The sequence below is a fragment of the Cephus cinctus genome, unplaced genomic scaffold, assembly GCF_000341935.2.
Source record: "Cephus cinctus unplaced genomic scaffold, Ccin1 Ccin1_scaffold1043, whole genome shotgun sequence".
Taxonomy (NCBI): Eukaryota; Metazoa; Arthropoda; class Insecta; order Hymenoptera; family Cephidae; genus Cephus; species Cephus cinctus.
In genome coordinates, this window is record NW_014333574.1 from 253,939 (window position 1) to 270,972 (window position 17,034).

Consider the following 17,034-nt stretch of genomic DNA (forward strand, 5'->3'; position numbering starts at 1 on the left):
CCCACCTTACAATAACAAAAAAGAAAAAAGAAACGGTACGCGCCGTTCACGATTTATCTCCGAGGCTATTTTACCTGCTGTAAGCACGGTTCGATATTATATCGATTAAGTTGTACAATAAGAACCGTTCTGTACGTTCGATTAATGTCTTATCGATATTTAGACCGGCGCATGCGCACTCACTGCCTCTAATGCTCGAAACGTTAGACGTAGTCAACTGAAATTGATATAAAAGAAAAAGAAATCGAGAGGAACGAAATAAATGCAAGATGGCGATGACTCGTGTTACGTATATACGCTGTATATGTATTATATATATATATAGTACACTGGCGATTTCATTCCTGAGATACTTAGCCATGTATCTCTTGTCGGGTTAAAACGTAGTCTCATCGCTGTAGGGTTTTTGGTCTATGGTGCTCAGTCATTATTCATACATACATATATACAGGACGTGGCGTACGCCTAAAGGTGGCTTCCAACAAGACGTTCGGACAGGGCGAAAAATAATCCAGGAACGTGATTTCGTCGCCCTGAGGCTCTGCTGCAGACGGTACGACCGCCTTACCGATCAGGTGTACCGTAAGTAATACCCTGGACGTGTATGGCGGATGACCGGCAATTGCGAGAAAGATTTTTCATCTTTTTTTTTTTTGGTTTTAATACTCCGTCTCATTCCGTCCCAAGAGATGCGCCAAGCGAGTTTAGACGATTCATAGAAATTCCAAGCGATACGAATCAACCGTTCATTCGTCCTGATAAGATTTTAGAATCGTTATTTGTTGTATCTTGTGAATTTAAAGAAATGTATTTATTTATTGAAATTCAATATGATTCTTTATCTTTTACGTATGGATCAATCGCATGCAAATTAATCGGAGGGTCGTTTTTCCTCGTGATATTGATAGCGCGCAATTTTTTGTGGACGGTACTTAATTTCGTAATCTTGCAATATTGCCTGTAGTTATAATATATGGATAAACTGAACTGCCGCAGGACCTCAAGGATTATCGGTACTTCAGTGAAGTACCGGAGGTACGATTAATCGGTACGTCATTTAGTTTTTAATGGAAGATTATATAATATTGTTATGAATGCACACGTGCGATATATATATATATATATATTTATATTTATATTATTTATAGACTCTTATTGGTTACGGCAGACGTGAATATAATTATCATGACGTTGATCTGCCGCTAAGTCAAGCCTGGAGAACAATTTTTTGGTTCGTCTTTTTTTTCTTACATTTTTTTTTCAAAAACATTAGTGAAGCTAGAGAACAAAAAAATTGATTCAAACGTAACGCGCCGAATTTTTTCGGTGCAATTAAAATTTTTTTTTATTACTCATCGAGGACGACAAATGAATCTTGAAAATATTCACGTGGGCAGCAGCTACTTTTGCTGCTCTCACATGGGCGTAGGACGTATGTTAGTTAATTTATTTAAAAAAAAGAGGTTAATCAAGAGAGAACAAGCATCCGTCATGGAAATGGATGCGACACTAGAATTTAGCACGAATTTATTCCATTAGTTAATTCATTACTTCTGTGGACTTGTAACGTAACCTACGCGAATATATATATATATATATTCAAAGAGGACACGACATTAATTACGAATGATCACATATAATTAATCGTGATAATGACGATAATAATATATAATTAACGTAATATCATCAAATTGCAACTGTCGCTAATGAATGACGAAAGCTCACAAGGCGGTTGATGATAAATATATATATATACCCCGTTTACGAGATGATCATCATTATCAAATGACGCAACTCTCATTTATTTGTATTATTATCGTTATTGTCGAAACTTTCATTAAGTTGCTCAATTTTCAAAATCATCGTTTCATTATGTTTATTTATTTAATGGGATAACAGGACAGCCATGCGTACTGGAACTCTTTTTGGGTGTTTGTAATTTGGTTGTTAGAAATTTCAAAATATTTCATTTTGACATTACCTGAATGATCACTAGACTCTATGAGTCAAGATCATGGATCGATACCCCTTGACGCTTGTTCATTCTGGTTACTGAATAAAATAATAATGAAAATAGTAATAACAGTCGCAATTCGAGATTCGACACAAAGTCTTATGCGACAACAGAATTTTTCGTTTTCACCTGCATCCAGATGAAAAATATTTATTACACAGATTGCCAGACTTGATAATGGACTCAGAGGAAGAACATGTAACTGATTTTTTGGATTGTGACTAGTAAAATAAAAAAAACAAATGATTTGTGAAATTAATGTTAAATATTTAAAACAGTGAATGACAGCTGAGTTATTTTGATCAGCGAAGCAAATGAATTTATATTGAGTAAATTGAACCGTTACCATGTTGCAATTGAAAAGAATGATCGGTTGAATTTGTACAATGAAAATTTAGCTAATCAATGAGACATTATCGAGTTTGTATCAAGGAGTGAATTTTGTTTGTGTATATGGAGCATTATCGATTGGCAATTTATTATATACATATAGGACCAAAATAGACTTAAACTGTACCTACATGTATTATACGTATGCTTATCAAGCATCTATATGGATGCTTGATGAAAGTGTCAATCATTTTTATATGAAACTTGCTAATAAACGATTTTGTCAAAAACTGTCTGTTATCCTGATATTCCAAAAACGTATCTGTTCATATAAGGAATTATGATAAAAATATTGAAAAAGAAATTTTGTAACACTAACACATATCTCAAATACTTCTTAACTCTCCTATGCCATTTATCAATAATGAAAATTTGATCCTGGCATGATTGTCGTAGAAGAAAAATTAAGATTTATAAATTAGGCAATTAATAACTCCTTACGTAACCAATTAATACCTAAAATAGACAAATCATACATATGTATGTTCACATCGAAGACCCACAAAGGTCCTAAAAAGGATATTACTTATCTTAACACTTTATTTATTGCTTAATATTGAACCATTAAAAAGTGAATAAAATATTTCGATTAGCATCAAATTGCTGCTTTGTAGTTTTAGCTCGATTAGTCTCATTCGAATATTAGCCTGTTATCGCAGAGCCCTAACAAATAAAGAGCCCGAGCAATAACGTATGTGATAAGTAAAAAAAAGATTCATCTTAAAAATTCATAATCCTTATCATCTATGCCTACCACGAGAATTAAGTAATGTCGCCGTTTTATACATTTTAATTAACGGATAATCACTTGTAAAGTGGTAAACAATTAATTATCCTAAAACATAACGAGATACCTGGCCGAAAATAGGTATGCGTAGATACCACCAAGTCTCGAGGAAAAAATAATAAAAATTTCATAATACATAATTAACTACAATTAATTTATCGCAAGGAGTCGTGTAATCTCCAGCGTCGATTTGATTTGCTACATTGTCTCGTTAACGAAGTGAAAACAGAATGGAGGAAAGAGCGAATAAAGATTATCGAAAACTAAAAAGAATGTAGAAAAAAGTGACAGAGATAGAAGCAAGTATACCTGCTCTCGTCGCGACGTCTTTGATTAGCCTCGATGGCGTCGCCATGTTTCAATCCAATGCTTAACCGTCAAATGAGTTCAAACTTGTCGATCCTGTCGTAAACGTCGTAATTCATTAGTTCATGAGAACGCTCCAAGTTTTCTTAGCGGTATTACATCGACATCGAATACTTCGTGGGGTATACACATGTATAAATATATATATATATACTCACGATCTTAGCGCGTTCACCTCTCTAGAAGCTTTCTCACGTAAAATAGGGATTTGCGATCGTGAGTAGCCGCAAACGGAGATTTCCGACGCCGCAAGACAACCGAACGTTTCTCAGGGCTGACAACGCCTATATATGTATATATATTGTAACGTATTTTCTTAACTGAACACCGCTAGCGAAAATCCGAGAACTAACCTACGTCATCTTCGGCCGACCACCCTTCGTCCATGCATCCGCATGCCAGGCGGACGCCAACCAGATCTTTTTTCACCGGAAACTGACGAACTGGTATGACCTGGGAGTTGAGTTGAAATAGTCTCAACTCCGCCAAAACGAGAGCTCTGCCGGAAGCTGTTAGAAAAGACGATAGCTAAATGTCACTTTTTGGGAACACGTAAAATTGAAAAACGCAACTGTATGCACGAACGGTTACGGAAATACACGGCCGCTCAGGCTGCTAGGCTGAGGTAGAGAGGGTCGAAGTAAGCGTCAGGCAAGTAGTGCCAGAAACCGAAAGCAATTGATCGAGAACGTAACAGACCGAGCCGGAGCTATAAAATCGAAATCCCTCCACCAATTAATAAATTGGGAATCCTCACCGGAGCTGGTTCAGCTAATCCGCGAAGGCCGAGAACTGCATCCAGGGGACACTCGGATAGGCACTGCACTATAGCACAGGAATGCACTCCCGAAACACGGAAAAAATCTATAGGATTTTCTGGATATTGCGAGAACTTTTTATACCGTATAGAAAACACAGATAGAAAAACTATCAACAAAGAATCTGGGAGCGCGAGGCAGCTCGAGGCACCCCGATCGGTGTCTCAAGACAGACTGCTTGGACAACAGTCAAATTCGGGACCTTATAATTTTGATTGATGTAGATCCTTATAGCCGATAACTCTTATCCTTTTTCTCGAGTCATCCCTTTAAACTAAATTAGGCGCGTTTCTCGAAGTAAACAATAGTAAATCTTCCGAGAGCATTAGCGTAACTGCACGAATCTATCCGAGAGCTCAGCTTCTAAGCAGGATAGCGACTCTAAGAGAACGAGACAGCGATAACGTTCTCCGAATCGGTAGCTAGAGTCGCCACGTGGGTCGAAAAAACACGTCACAATATATATAAACATACACAGGTATGCCGAGAGGTAAATCAACAGCATTCAGGCAAATTCCAAGATAGAATGGATTTATTTTCTGATAGAGCCACTGGGAAGAGGATACAACTTGATTTAACGTAAAATTTGAAAATTAGAAACGAATCAAAAAATATGTAACACAAAGAATATAATGGATGAATTAAGAACAATATACTTTGGACGTTCATTTAAACCCAAATTTGTTGTCCTACCTCTCGGCCGTAAGCTATATATAAAATACATTATTCATGGGGATCCTAAAATTGTATGCGATGGTCTATGTATAACCTTAAAAAGGATATCACTAATAATGAAGAGAAATAATGAAAAAGTCCTATAACCAAAAAAATTTTTAAAGATAATCCTTAGGTATTAGAAATCGTGATCTCTTAGTCCCCGTCGTTCTTATAATTTAATAATACGTATGTAACATCCTGGTGTAACGATCTAACGTTCAGGATGCTCGATAAGTCCTGCGAAAGGATTGTCGTTCGGCTTCCTGGTATCACTCGATGACGAGGATACAAGTCTTCAAGGTAAGAATAGTAGCAGTGGTTGGTAGCACCGGTAGTAATAGTAACAGCAGTAGCAACAGTAATAGTAATTGTAGCCATAGTACCTATAGAACCTACAACGTATAGTTGGTCGCGCGGGATACTACGCACTTACGGTACTTTGTACAGTATATTGCACATTGTCTCTCACGGCATTTGCGCTGGCATCAATGCGCTTCAGAGCTTCCGGTCAGCCCTGCTCGGGTGGTCCCGTGCTCGGTTGCTTCTGCATCTGCTGTTGCTGCTGCCGATGCGGCCGTTCCGAGCAACGTACCCGCAGTAACCCATATGGCAGCCAGCCATTGCTGGTAGCGACGGCTCTGTTGTTCTCGCGATTACCAGCAGCAACTTCGCGTTGTACTTGAAGCCGGTGAAGCATCGCGCCGGCTACCAGGGCGGAAATAACGGCGGACAGGGCGACTATCACGAAGAGAGCACTAAATCCTGGCATCGGCAAGCAAATCCCATAAACAACTTCTTCGCGTATTCTACCCTGAAAGACGGTGACGGCTTCTGCGTGGGCATCCGGACTGAACGCTAGATCAGCCTCAGAGATGACTTCGTAGATACCGCTTACGCCAACGTCGGCGCTCCGTGCTTTCCTGTCTGATATCACCAGGGAACGCTTTCGCCTTGTGCTCGTCGTAGAGAGTGGAGTCACGATTACTGGATCGTCTTCGTCGAGGTTCCTGGGTCCGTGTGGAAATTGCTCGTCGGTTTCGTATCTGGTTAGCCGGGGTGGTTCCTGGATAATTTATAGAAAGAGATGTTAGGGTGTATCTTAGTATACCTAGGGAATTTTCTTTTCTACTGGTTATATTTACTAAGAACGGATGAGAGAGCTCGGATGTTTCTGTGCTATCTTCTTGCTGTTGCTCAACAACCGGAGCTGGGATACGATTGCTGGTCTGCGCTTGAGCCTTAGGGGATGATTTCTCTACCCCTAAGAACTGACCACCTATAGACGTCATCTCGTCACCGTTCTGAATGATGTCGTCATAGATCGGCGCGTCATCGTCATGGGACGTTGACGTTGAGGTTGTCTGTGGATACAGCGGATGAACTTGCTGATCTTTACGCTCTTGAAGATAATGACCGATTGATCCACTGAGCTGACAATGATCAAGGCAGCCGTGTCGGCAGATCTCCACCTGTAATATTAATATCGATTAAATAAAATCCATATCGTTAATCCTTATCGCAAAATCTTCACATTGCTCTACCTTGCACTTGATATGGACGCTAAGAGCGTCCGGGAATTTGAATGCGTGGAAGAAAGCGTAAGTGATGATAGTGGCACGATCATCGGAACCACGTGCCTTTAAGAATCGACTAATCATTTTTGGCCTCAAGACGCATCCGGATTCGTCACTCAATTGTATCGTATGTCCACCGCCATCGGAAGCAACGCATGATTTAACACGCATGTCGAATTCTCCTTCAATCAAAATGAAACTCATGAGATACCATTTGATGACTATTACAACATGGGCACAAGGCTCGAGGTCACGAGGAGTTACCTCTGTAATCATTAATGGCGACGACGAGGGTCAGAGTGGAACCCAGGGGAACAATCCCGGAAACCGGTGGTGCCCATGGACCTTTACCGTGCTGAATTTCCATCCAACAGTCCACGTTATCTCCTGCAAGTGTATTAGGTCAAAAAAAATGTGGCTGGGACATGGACGTAATTCACTACAATACATAAGACTGAAATGAAATGGCGTTCCTGCGGTTTGGACTGCGGTTGACCGCAAAGACGAGGGACGCATGACATTTCGATTTTTCACGGTATTGCGGATGCTGTTTCTTTTTGTTCTTACATAACATGCTAGGATTTTAAAACAAAATGGAGGTGTATAGTATATAAGCACTGTACCTCGAAAGTCCAATTGAATTACGTCAAGATCCGCTATGACCATCGGTGGCTTCGACGCTGTCTTCTCGTAATCGTTAAACCATTCGCATCTCAATCGTTTGGCTTCATCCCAAACCTCCAATAAATCTTTGTCGTACTGAACGACGACAGTATTCTCGTAGAACTGACCATGCATATCCGGTTTGGTACCACATCTACAGGAGATATATATATATATACATAAATGCATATACATATGTTTACGTAATTACTCAGATAAATCTTAAAGACAGATACAGAATAAATTTATCTTCTTTAAAACGATTATAATCTTATCATCTTCGTCGTGTACTCATCTCACATCAAGACTTCAGTGATCTTGATTACAAGATAAATATAAAGTACCCAGATAAGGTCGTTTAAGGCGGTTAAAAGGATTTTGAGAAACGACCTCCTATCTGCGAATTGCATCAGCCACTCGTCAGTGTAATTAGCAAGACTGCGTCATAGAGCGGCTAATAGAACAAGCATTAACTTCAACATAATCTGAGAGCGTGGGAAGAGATTTTTTCCAGCGATGCATTATCATCTCAACAATGTAAATTATCTTACGCGTATAACCTATGGCCATTCCTCTTTTTCATAGTTCCAGACTCATTCTAAAACTGAAATTCAATAGTCTTACCTCGCGTATGCTATTCGAAATGAGAAAAATGTTTGTCCGGTGGATGGCGGCACGTAAACGCAACGTGGATCGGCGTGCTGACCCTTGGAAGATACGATGCCCTCAAAGGGATGAGAAAACGAAAGATGCACATCCATATGGTCCTTCCCGCACATCACTTCGAGCGATTGTATCGCCGGCATCCCTTCTGGCCTTTCCAACGGCCAAATGTCACTGCTACCACGTACGTTCTTCAAGCCAACCACCTTGTAGGTAAAGCACAACCGAGAAACAAAAGGATTTAGTAATTCAATGGGAATATGTCCTTCGAGGTTATGTAACTGTTAGTACCTTGCGCGGGTACTATTGCTTGGGGAGGATATTAGTGAATAAATCTAACGTCAACCCTGGAATTTCTAAGCGAACGGTATGCTCCTATGGTAAATGAGACTCGATGCGTTTCTAGTAATGGCCGCCGCTCGATCGCTGGGTAACACAGAGAAATGACATTTCTCACGGCGCGGATATTAAACGGAAAGATGTCGTCGACGTTTTTAGAAATGACGTTTGAGACACGTCGTGAAATCCATGACACGTACGCAGGAGCGTCGTCGATGGTAGGTGTTCCTCATGTATTCCGTGCTCGCGCAATCCTGTAACGGGAGAGGCGTCTTTACCGCTGCATTAACGGTTGCCGTTTTTCACACAAGTGAAAACAAGTTTCTGCGCTCTTACAATCGCACTGTTAAATGACAACGTTTCATTAGAAATGATTACGTATAGGCCGTCCAAGCGCGTCGCGCACGTTCTAGTGTAACTTTGTTTCTCTTCTTTTATCCTTTTTACAGAATCCAGCAACGCGATACCGACTCTGGCGCGATGCACGTCCGTGAGAGCCTCGATGGTTTCAGATACCTTCTTCCCGGAAGTAATGGCGGCCCTGGCGACACTAGCGACTCTGCTGGGATTTTCGTGAAACACGTTAGAGTTATCGGCTGATTTTTCAATCAGAATGTATGACCGATGGATCCTTATGAAAGTCTCGTGGACATATTGGGTAAGTTTTTAAAGATCCGAATAAAGCACCAAGATTTTGCACTTTCGGTACGTCCGGTTCGGATTATAACGAGACACGGAAAACGTGATTGGACGCTGGGATTACGTTTTGGTCTCTGAGCAACGTTGTCGTATATGTATGTATAGGTATACCAAGCTATCGTTGCAATTCTCGACAGTTGGCAGTGGCTTTGAAATTAGTATTCCAAGTTGGCCAGACGTGAGATGAGTTGAGAGGTGAGATTCCCACCGATGCACGTTATTCTACTTCTGAGAAATACTAAGGTCAGTGAGTAGTCATCGGGTTAGCGGACAAAACCTAATCGGATGTGTATTAGATTAATTGAAACTCAAAAAAGGAAGAAGTAGCATTTACTTTACTTACGTAGGGATTATATTGTACCAGGGTTCAGGTTGAGTTAAATGGAATTTTTTTTGTAAATTTTTAACATTTATGGAAACTATGCCAAGAGGACTGTCAACATGGGGGAGGTCGGGGGAAGGGTTTTGTATAATGTAGAAAGGGGTCTTGAGATACGTGTAACGGTACTTAGAACAAGTACAAATGTATCCGCCTGCAAGCTGTCATATTTCCTGCGGTGTCGCCATTGTCCATGGTACCTTCTTATTATCTCTTTGAATATGCGGGTTGGAATTTTTCGAAACATTATTCTTGATTTATTAGTTTCGCATTATTATTCTTTTTTTTCCATACTGATTGACTTTCGCGAAGTAACGGTACACTCGATATCCAGAATCAAATCCAAGGAGAATCATTTGATCTGATCTTATCTAACGGTGCGAAACTGTTTTAAATTTCTTTTTTCTAATGACCATTTCAATATATTCAAAAGTCTCACCATATAGAGCAGCATGCGTAGCAACTTCCACACCCCTGGCATCCTGGAGGTACCAGCCTCTCACGCTGATGCAGGCTTTCCTAAAAAAAAAATATTGATTAAGAAAATCTTCCAAGTTCAATTAAATCATAAATTTTAGCAATAATTTCTTTTTACAGCAATTCAAAAATGCCGGTTATCAATTCAGACTCAAAAATTTAACCAGCCGTACATAGGTCTGCTCACAGCCCAGCCATTTCTACTGAAAAGACACTGACCTCCTGAGTCACTACGCTGACTCAAATCAGTAACTAATAACGATTTCCAAAACCGGAAGTGACATTTTCGAGTATCAAAGTTAAAAATCACAACAAAAAAAATGTTCTCGAAACATCTCCACCAAAATAGACTTCTAATGACGATAAAATATTTTAAGTGCATAAATACCAAGCTGTCAAGTGCTTGTTAAAAAATTGCCCAAGTACTCTTGACATACTTCACGTATGATTTCGCACGCCTAATGATCGACCATCCAAAGCGTCGTAACGGTTACAAAGCAGTACACATGACTCTACAGTGGCATTTCGTTCAAACTACACGACAATAACAGAAACCGAAAAAAAAGGTCTATTGAATACTTCGAAGGTGTCAAAACCTCATAATAATCATCAAGAAACTTCCATATGTCCATAATTTCCCATTTCGATAATTACACTCATCAATAATACACAGTGTAATTGACCCATTATATATTATATAATTACACTCTAAGTCCCATGTCCCGTGTCCCGTCATTAAATATATTAAATTCTTATCAGGCATCCTGCTACGTGATAAGGCATTGCCAATGAATACATAACTAGTTAAGTACCGGTTAATGCACTTCGACCGCAACAACTTCCTAATGACACGGCTACTTGAACACGAAGTTGTTCTACCATCTAGAAACCAAAGCCGTATTGAGTGCTAAACCCAATCAGTCCTGTGACGAAGAGTGACACGCGATGCTCGATCCACGTGAATAGCCATTGGAGTGCATCAAAGTGTCCATCGAAATGTGCAGTTGCGAGTGCATCGAGTAAACATTAATTCCAGAGCGCATGCGCAGAGAAATCAAAATGTTTGAAATCAATAAATTTCGAATCTGTTCGTTGACAGCTGAATTTTTTAATCAATCCGCCATTTTTTTTCGTTATCGATCGTCTCAGATTCCTCAATAACTTTTTACCTCGACCACCTAATTTACAGACTTCTTTCTTCCACCTAGTAGCGAGATCGACCTATTGTGTCGCGTGTTGCACGCTCCTGTGTGCAGCGGCGCGTAACGACGCCTGGCGTCGCTGTTGACGTCGGTGTCAACGCTACTGACAGTCCACTGATTACCCAGTCGTGACGTGCCTCAGCCACGAGCACTCAATCCTGATTTCAAGCTCGTTCGCGGCTTGTTAACCCACGGTTTTTATTCGATTCGATGCATCGACGATCGGTTGACTTTTCGATACGATTTATTTGAATACAGATTTATTTGACGAACGTCTATCAATTTGCGCTACAATCAATTTCAATGATTCACTAATAAATACGATTAGTCATCTAATCACTGTTATTAATGGATAACGAAAAAAAAAGTTGAACGTTAATAGCGTGGGACGAATACTGTAATTTGAAAAAAAAAAGTCGAGTCTGAATAATCGATTGTTAAATCGAACGAGTATCGAAGTGTCAATCGATACTGACGAACGAGTCTAAATACTTGAAATGTATGACGTTATCCAATTGATGCCGGGATGCAATCAATCAACGTAGATAATTGTTGTTTTCATGAGAGACGACTCTGACTCGATATGGCTTTACGTTACGCGATAACCGTCTATTACCGGTGATCGGTTAATGGCTATTAGTTATCCTACAAGTACGTACCATTATATGCGAGTCTTCGCGCAGCTGTTGTGCAGAGCAAGCTGGTTAACTGGTCAATATTGTCCAGGAGTATTATTGAGAAAGAAATTTTAATGGGAGTAAGTCGTGAAAAGAAATTTAATTACGGAATAAATATATACGTAAAGTCGAAATATTACAGTATCCAATGGGAACTTGAGCTGGAAGTGAATACCGATTTACGCTAACTCAATTTTTCGTATAACAAAGACATCGCCGAACCGGATAAACGAGATAATTAGCTTGCGCGGCCGGCAGGCATTTTCACGAGGCCCTGGAGCTGTATTTTGCTGACTCCTGACTCCTGACGTCGAGCAGCGTTCGTTACGGCATGAATCATGCGTGTCAATGGTTTGTGAGGTTGCTAACGTGTATTACCGATGGTACGTATTATTATATACATATATATTGAGGTAGCCGACCTGTCTGGCAAGTAAAGGAAATTACCTATTGATTAATCTTAACAGGATGAGTATGATACAATATTGATATTGACTCGAGCGGAGATTGACATTGGTAATGATAATAATAATGCACGTGAACTCGAGTTGAAAAAAAGAAATGCATAAAAATCATAGCGGCTTAGTTTTTACGCGGGTAAACTGTATGCAGTCCGCCGCCATTGGGCAACAACGTAGAGGAAGACAGTGCTGCCACTCTCGGCGCGCAATACATTCCTGGAATATTTCTCGGGAGCTTCGCCGCGGCAAACACGTATCTTCCTAACGGTTTTATCCCACCCAGTGAGTCTCGCGTGTGATAGATCCCACGCTAATGATTCCTTGTATCACGACTGAATGATTTTTTAACGTGACACTAAGCCCATAGTCCGATTCCACGGTATCCGTTCCTTCTCGTACGGCGTCTTTTCTATGGCGTCTAACCTCATCGCGTGCAATATTTTTCACGATCCGACTCAGCACTCCCCGGTGTGTCCGAATGATTTGTCATGGCTACTACGAGAGGCATCGGCTCTTGCTTTACAGTCAGTGTGTGATTTATATACTTATTGAACTGTGGTCAATGATCCTTCTGAATAATTATCGATTGGAAATGTACAGGAGGTATCGTAAGGTAATTTACGTTCTAGACGTTCTCACTGAACGTGTTTATTTTCTTTTATATTTTTCGCGACTCTTTTTTTGTATCGCTCAGACACTTTATTTCTTTCTTTTTTATTCTCTTCTTTTTCCCTTTTCAATGCTAACAAGTCTCTTGCAACCGTGCGAAAGACGATGCGTTTTCACGAAAACGAACCGAGCGATGACCGACAGTTGAAATTTTCGACCCTGCAATAATTAAAGTTTCATTAATACAGTATCTCCTTGGTATTTCTGTCGCTTGTTAAACTTTCAAGAATACATAGAAAGAATAATACGAATATTTAAACAACCGTTTCGCACCGTGATAATTACACGTGCAGTCCTACTAAAAACAAATCATACCAAAGAAACGTATTGTATAAATATTCTCTCAACCACGAATCAAAATCACGTACCGATTGTAAACACTTTTGACAGAGCGAAGCATCAACGACCTCGAGGTCAGCGGCCAGCTGCAGTAGTGTATCTCATACGACACCAAGGCTCGAGGAGAAGCTCCAGCGACATACCTACACCATCAGTCGTGTTCCTGTGCGGGCGGCAACAAACTGTGTCGAATGATCGAGGTAAATTTCACAGTTTGAAGTTACGTGAGTGGAATTTACAGTGCGTCAGTGGGTACGTGCCGTCTGCGAGAGCGTCGTTTTCTTTTCTTTGAGGTCTCGGCTGGAGAAAAAATGCACTTTCCGGTTCTGCTATCGGCTTGTACAGTTACCTTAATTCGCGGGCGTATCTCGTAACAGATTACACAGGTATGCTGAGTATGTCGCACGTACATATATATATTCATTCATGCACTGTGGATTCGTGCTAATCCCAGACGCAATCAATGCGTCGTTTAATCACTTCCCATAAAAGTTTTCAACACTCCTTATCTCATGCAAGATAATAACTTTTCTTGGATTCTTCATTACTATTCAATATCCGATATCTTATGTACCGCTAATCAAACAAGCATACAGAACTCGTACGTAAATAGACGCCTAAGTAAACTCATTCGATACTGCTTCTGCAGTCGTACTAATTTCAAATTGCCCAACACGTTTATGCTTCCCGAGTGTACTTCATGGTCAATGACTACGTATATCCAAGTCCGACCAAGATAACAGTATCAGTATTAAATAACACAAACTTGTACCCCATAGAATTAATTAGAGAATTACTTTGCGTTCATCACTATAACGCTTACTGTACAAGCATTCAGAATAATTAAGACACCAGATATAACCAGGTCGGATTTAACAAGCTGAACGTAATAATAGGTAATCGATTTTAGATTGTTCATAAGAACATCCACGCGTTACGGCCATTAATGAATTTTTCGTAATTGTTACCTTCGTTTATTATACCAACTATATTTATTATTATACACAGCATATATATATATATATATACACACCGATAAAACTAGTTAAAAATTCGCACAACCCACCGAGGTAATCGGCCTCGCGATTCTCTCCTTCCCGATTGGTCACGTTACATTAATGTAGTCCAATTGCTGTTTAACAACGGGCAATTATCGTGGCTGGAACGTTCTCGAGAATAAGTCGCGGAGCCGCAATGGCCGGCGAGCCGTGTGAATGCGAACGCAATGCGATCATGAATGGAGGTTCGTCTCGCCTCGCGCAACTAACGAGTCACGGTCTACGAATGGCCGACGTAATTACCGCGTGGACACCCGTTACGTGCCAAGCCTTTCCACCTCATTCCATAACCATCCATATCATCTTCTTCGTCTTCCTTCTTCCTCCGTCTCTTTCCTTTTATATATACGTATATCACGCATGCCTAATTCGTTTCTACTTTTCGTGCCTCCGGATCACCAAGTGTGAATTATCTTACTGACTTTTATTACGAGGCGGAACTATTCGAACGTTACGGGTTTAATAATCATTTTCCTTCCACCCTCTTTCTCCCCTTGCTACGTCTTCTATCTCTCTTAATCCTGATCGAAGACCTTCGTCACTGGGGTCTGATAAATTTTTTTATTTTCCTACCACTTTTTCATTTTTTAATTTGGTCATACTGTTCTCAACAGATTATTACGGCTCCACTGGACACGGAGGTGGCTCGTCGTTTACGAGGTGCGAAGAAAGAAACTGAACTGGCCAAGCTATTGAATTACAGTGCTACCAACCTGCCGGCGCTTACGGTGAGTTATAAGAAAAAGGTAACCCTTAATTACCTGCTCTTAATTCTTATTAGCCATTCGTTAGTAATTAATGGCCGGTACGGGCAAGTGCAACCGTCGTATATCTATATGTATAGATATATAGATATGTATTACTGTAAGGGGCAGTCTTGACCAAAGGAAGAAGACGGATAGAAGAACGTTACACGCGGCATGTGCGAATATCGTGTTAAATGAATGTAATAGCATTGCGGGTAATGTATAATGGGACGGATCTATGCCGATACCGGTTTTCATATCCATGCCAGTCGTCAAGCGTAAATGATCGTGTAACCCTACTCCGATTATGTGTGCCCCCGTTTGTCGATGATCGGTAAATAAAGTTAACATCGGGCGCAACCCAAGCGCGACCCATCTGGACGTACAATGATTTCTATATTAACTAATTTATTACCACGTCACGATCCCATTGTTATTATTTAAAATGGAATTGCGCAATATATGCCAGCCGTTCTTATCCGACATATTGACTATGGAAAAATTATACAAAATTTATTGTCAACCCTCAGCTACCTGAGTTCGAAATGTTATTTTTTTTGACGTTTCGAATAAAATCAACAAACTATGGAAAATTATGCCACGTGCGATTCTTACCTCTGTGGGAGACTGTATTTTGATTTGTATCGCGTGACGGAGTTATCGCGTATGTACTATACATAGTAATCGGGTCCTGTGAATATTTCATGAAGTCTTAGAGATAGACGAGGTCTGTCAGGGAGGAGTAATACGGAAAAAAAAGTGTGTGCAAATTTTTTTTCTTCAAATTCAAAATCCATCCTACACGAAAACCGATTACGGATATCGACAATGTAAAATTACCACGTAAGTCGTGTCCTTGAATCATAAGTAATAAGGTGTCAATATTTAACCTCGTATTCGGATCGGGTAAGAATGGGAAAGATCGAGGGCGTTGTCTGTTCCAAGAAGATTACGAGGTATGTATGTAAATTGTATATCTATATACATAAGAATTGATGGAGGGTACGAATTCTCGTTTAATGATTCAACTGGTCCAGATGAAAATTCGTAATAGCTCCGGGCACGTATCCTAGGCCGTAGCCCGTGAGAGAATCGTAAAGCCTCTATCGCAACGGGCTGCAGTGGTCGCTCGTGCGACGCATCCTGGCAGCCTATATAATAAATATAGCCACGTACGTAAATGCTCTGCTAGCGTAACCACCGTCTGGCATGCGTTTACGCGACCGCGAGTCGGCGTACACATATCTGCCAATTGCATAATTGCGTGTTACCTCGCGATTACACCGTGAAACCGGTAACACAAATATTGACCGTACGATCCTGCCAGTAGTATATTCCCGGGAGCCTCTAGCCGTCATGCGCGAACGTCGTGCCGGATCGCACGCGGCACATCGATATATATCGGAGTCGATCGATTACGGAGCAATGCAAAAAGGATACCGACACACGAGGATCGATGGTAATTTTATTTTGACATGCCGGAGACACCGTGATGAGAATTTACAACGAGGGGATAATATTTCCTGACTTTTGTCGAGAGTCGAGAGATCGAAGGCTGAGTGGAAAGAGTTATTTTATTTCGAAAAAAAAAAAAAAAAAAAAAAAAAAATTTTTTTTTTTTTTTTTTTTTGGGTAAAAAATTGTCTTTTTATAACATCGATACCCGGCCATCGATATCTTCGAAAATTTCATTGTATTTGCCTCGGAACTCTTGCGAGCGGGTAAAAAATTGTCTTTTTATAACATCGATACCCGGCCATCGATATCTTCGAAAATTTCATTGTATTTGCCTCGGAACTCTTGCGAGCGTTCGATTCCTCGATTGCAACCTAAAATCGTCGACGGCGACCGTCCAGCCGCAGCCGGTGCCTGTCTCATGCGGGGCCACGTGATATTTGGGCAAAATTGAAGGTACGTTTCGCGTCAGGCGGTAACGATCGTCCAGGAAGAAGGATAACGACAACGGCCACGGCAGTCGAGGTAAAAGCGTCGGTCG

General features: G+C 40.5%; 2 protein-coding genes across 18 annotated transcripts in view; one reads left to right on the forward strand and one right to left on the reverse strand.

Annotated features, from left to right (window-relative positions):
• Positions 1-1,861: 1,861 nt before the first annotated feature.
• The window catches only part of LOC107271856, a 17,086-nt gene continuing 1,913 nt past the window's right edge, over positions 1,862-17,034 (reverse strand). The window contains exons 1-8 of one of the 5 annotated variants that reach the window (XM_025089085.1): positions 14,301-14,320; positions 9,849-9,928; positions 7,954-8,198; positions 7,290-7,483; positions 6,931-7,053; positions 6,634-6,848; positions 6,235-6,561; positions 1,862-6,155 (exon numbers count right to left, since the gene is read on the reverse strand). In XM_025089085.1, coding sequence (XP_024944853.1) covers positions 5,601-6,155; positions 6,235-6,561; positions 6,634-6,848; positions 6,931-7,053; positions 7,290-7,483; positions 7,954-8,198; positions 9,849-9,890 — 1,701 coding nt within the window. In that variant the 5' untranslated portion in view covers positions 9,891-9,928; positions 14,301-14,320 and the 3' untranslated portion in view covers positions 1,862-5,600. Of the gene's footprint in view, positions 6,156-6,234; positions 6,562-6,633; positions 6,849-6,930; positions 7,054-7,289; positions 7,484-7,953; positions 8,199-8,283; positions 8,827-9,848; positions 9,929-14,300; positions 14,321-17,034 lie in introns of those variants that run through there. The other 4 variants (XM_015748358.2, XM_015748357.2, XM_015748352.2 and 1 more) reach the window with 4 other exon arrangements.
• LOC107271854 (suppressor of lurcher protein 1) overlaps positions 11,734-17,034 on the forward strand; it is a 207,028-nt gene continuing 201,727 nt past the window's right edge. For 3 of the 13 annotated variants that reach the window (XM_025089072.1, XM_025089073.1, XM_025089076.1), the window contains exons 1-3: positions 12,169-12,839; positions 13,286-13,620; positions 14,907-15,020. Coding sequence is in view for 6 of the 13 variants with exons in the window: in XM_025089078.1 (XP_024944846.1) it covers positions 12,705-12,839; positions 14,907-15,020 (249 nt within the window). In the remaining 7 variants the exon portion in view is untranslated. The other 10 variants (XM_015748350.2, XM_015748349.2, XM_015748347.2 and 7 more) reach the window with 9 other exon arrangements.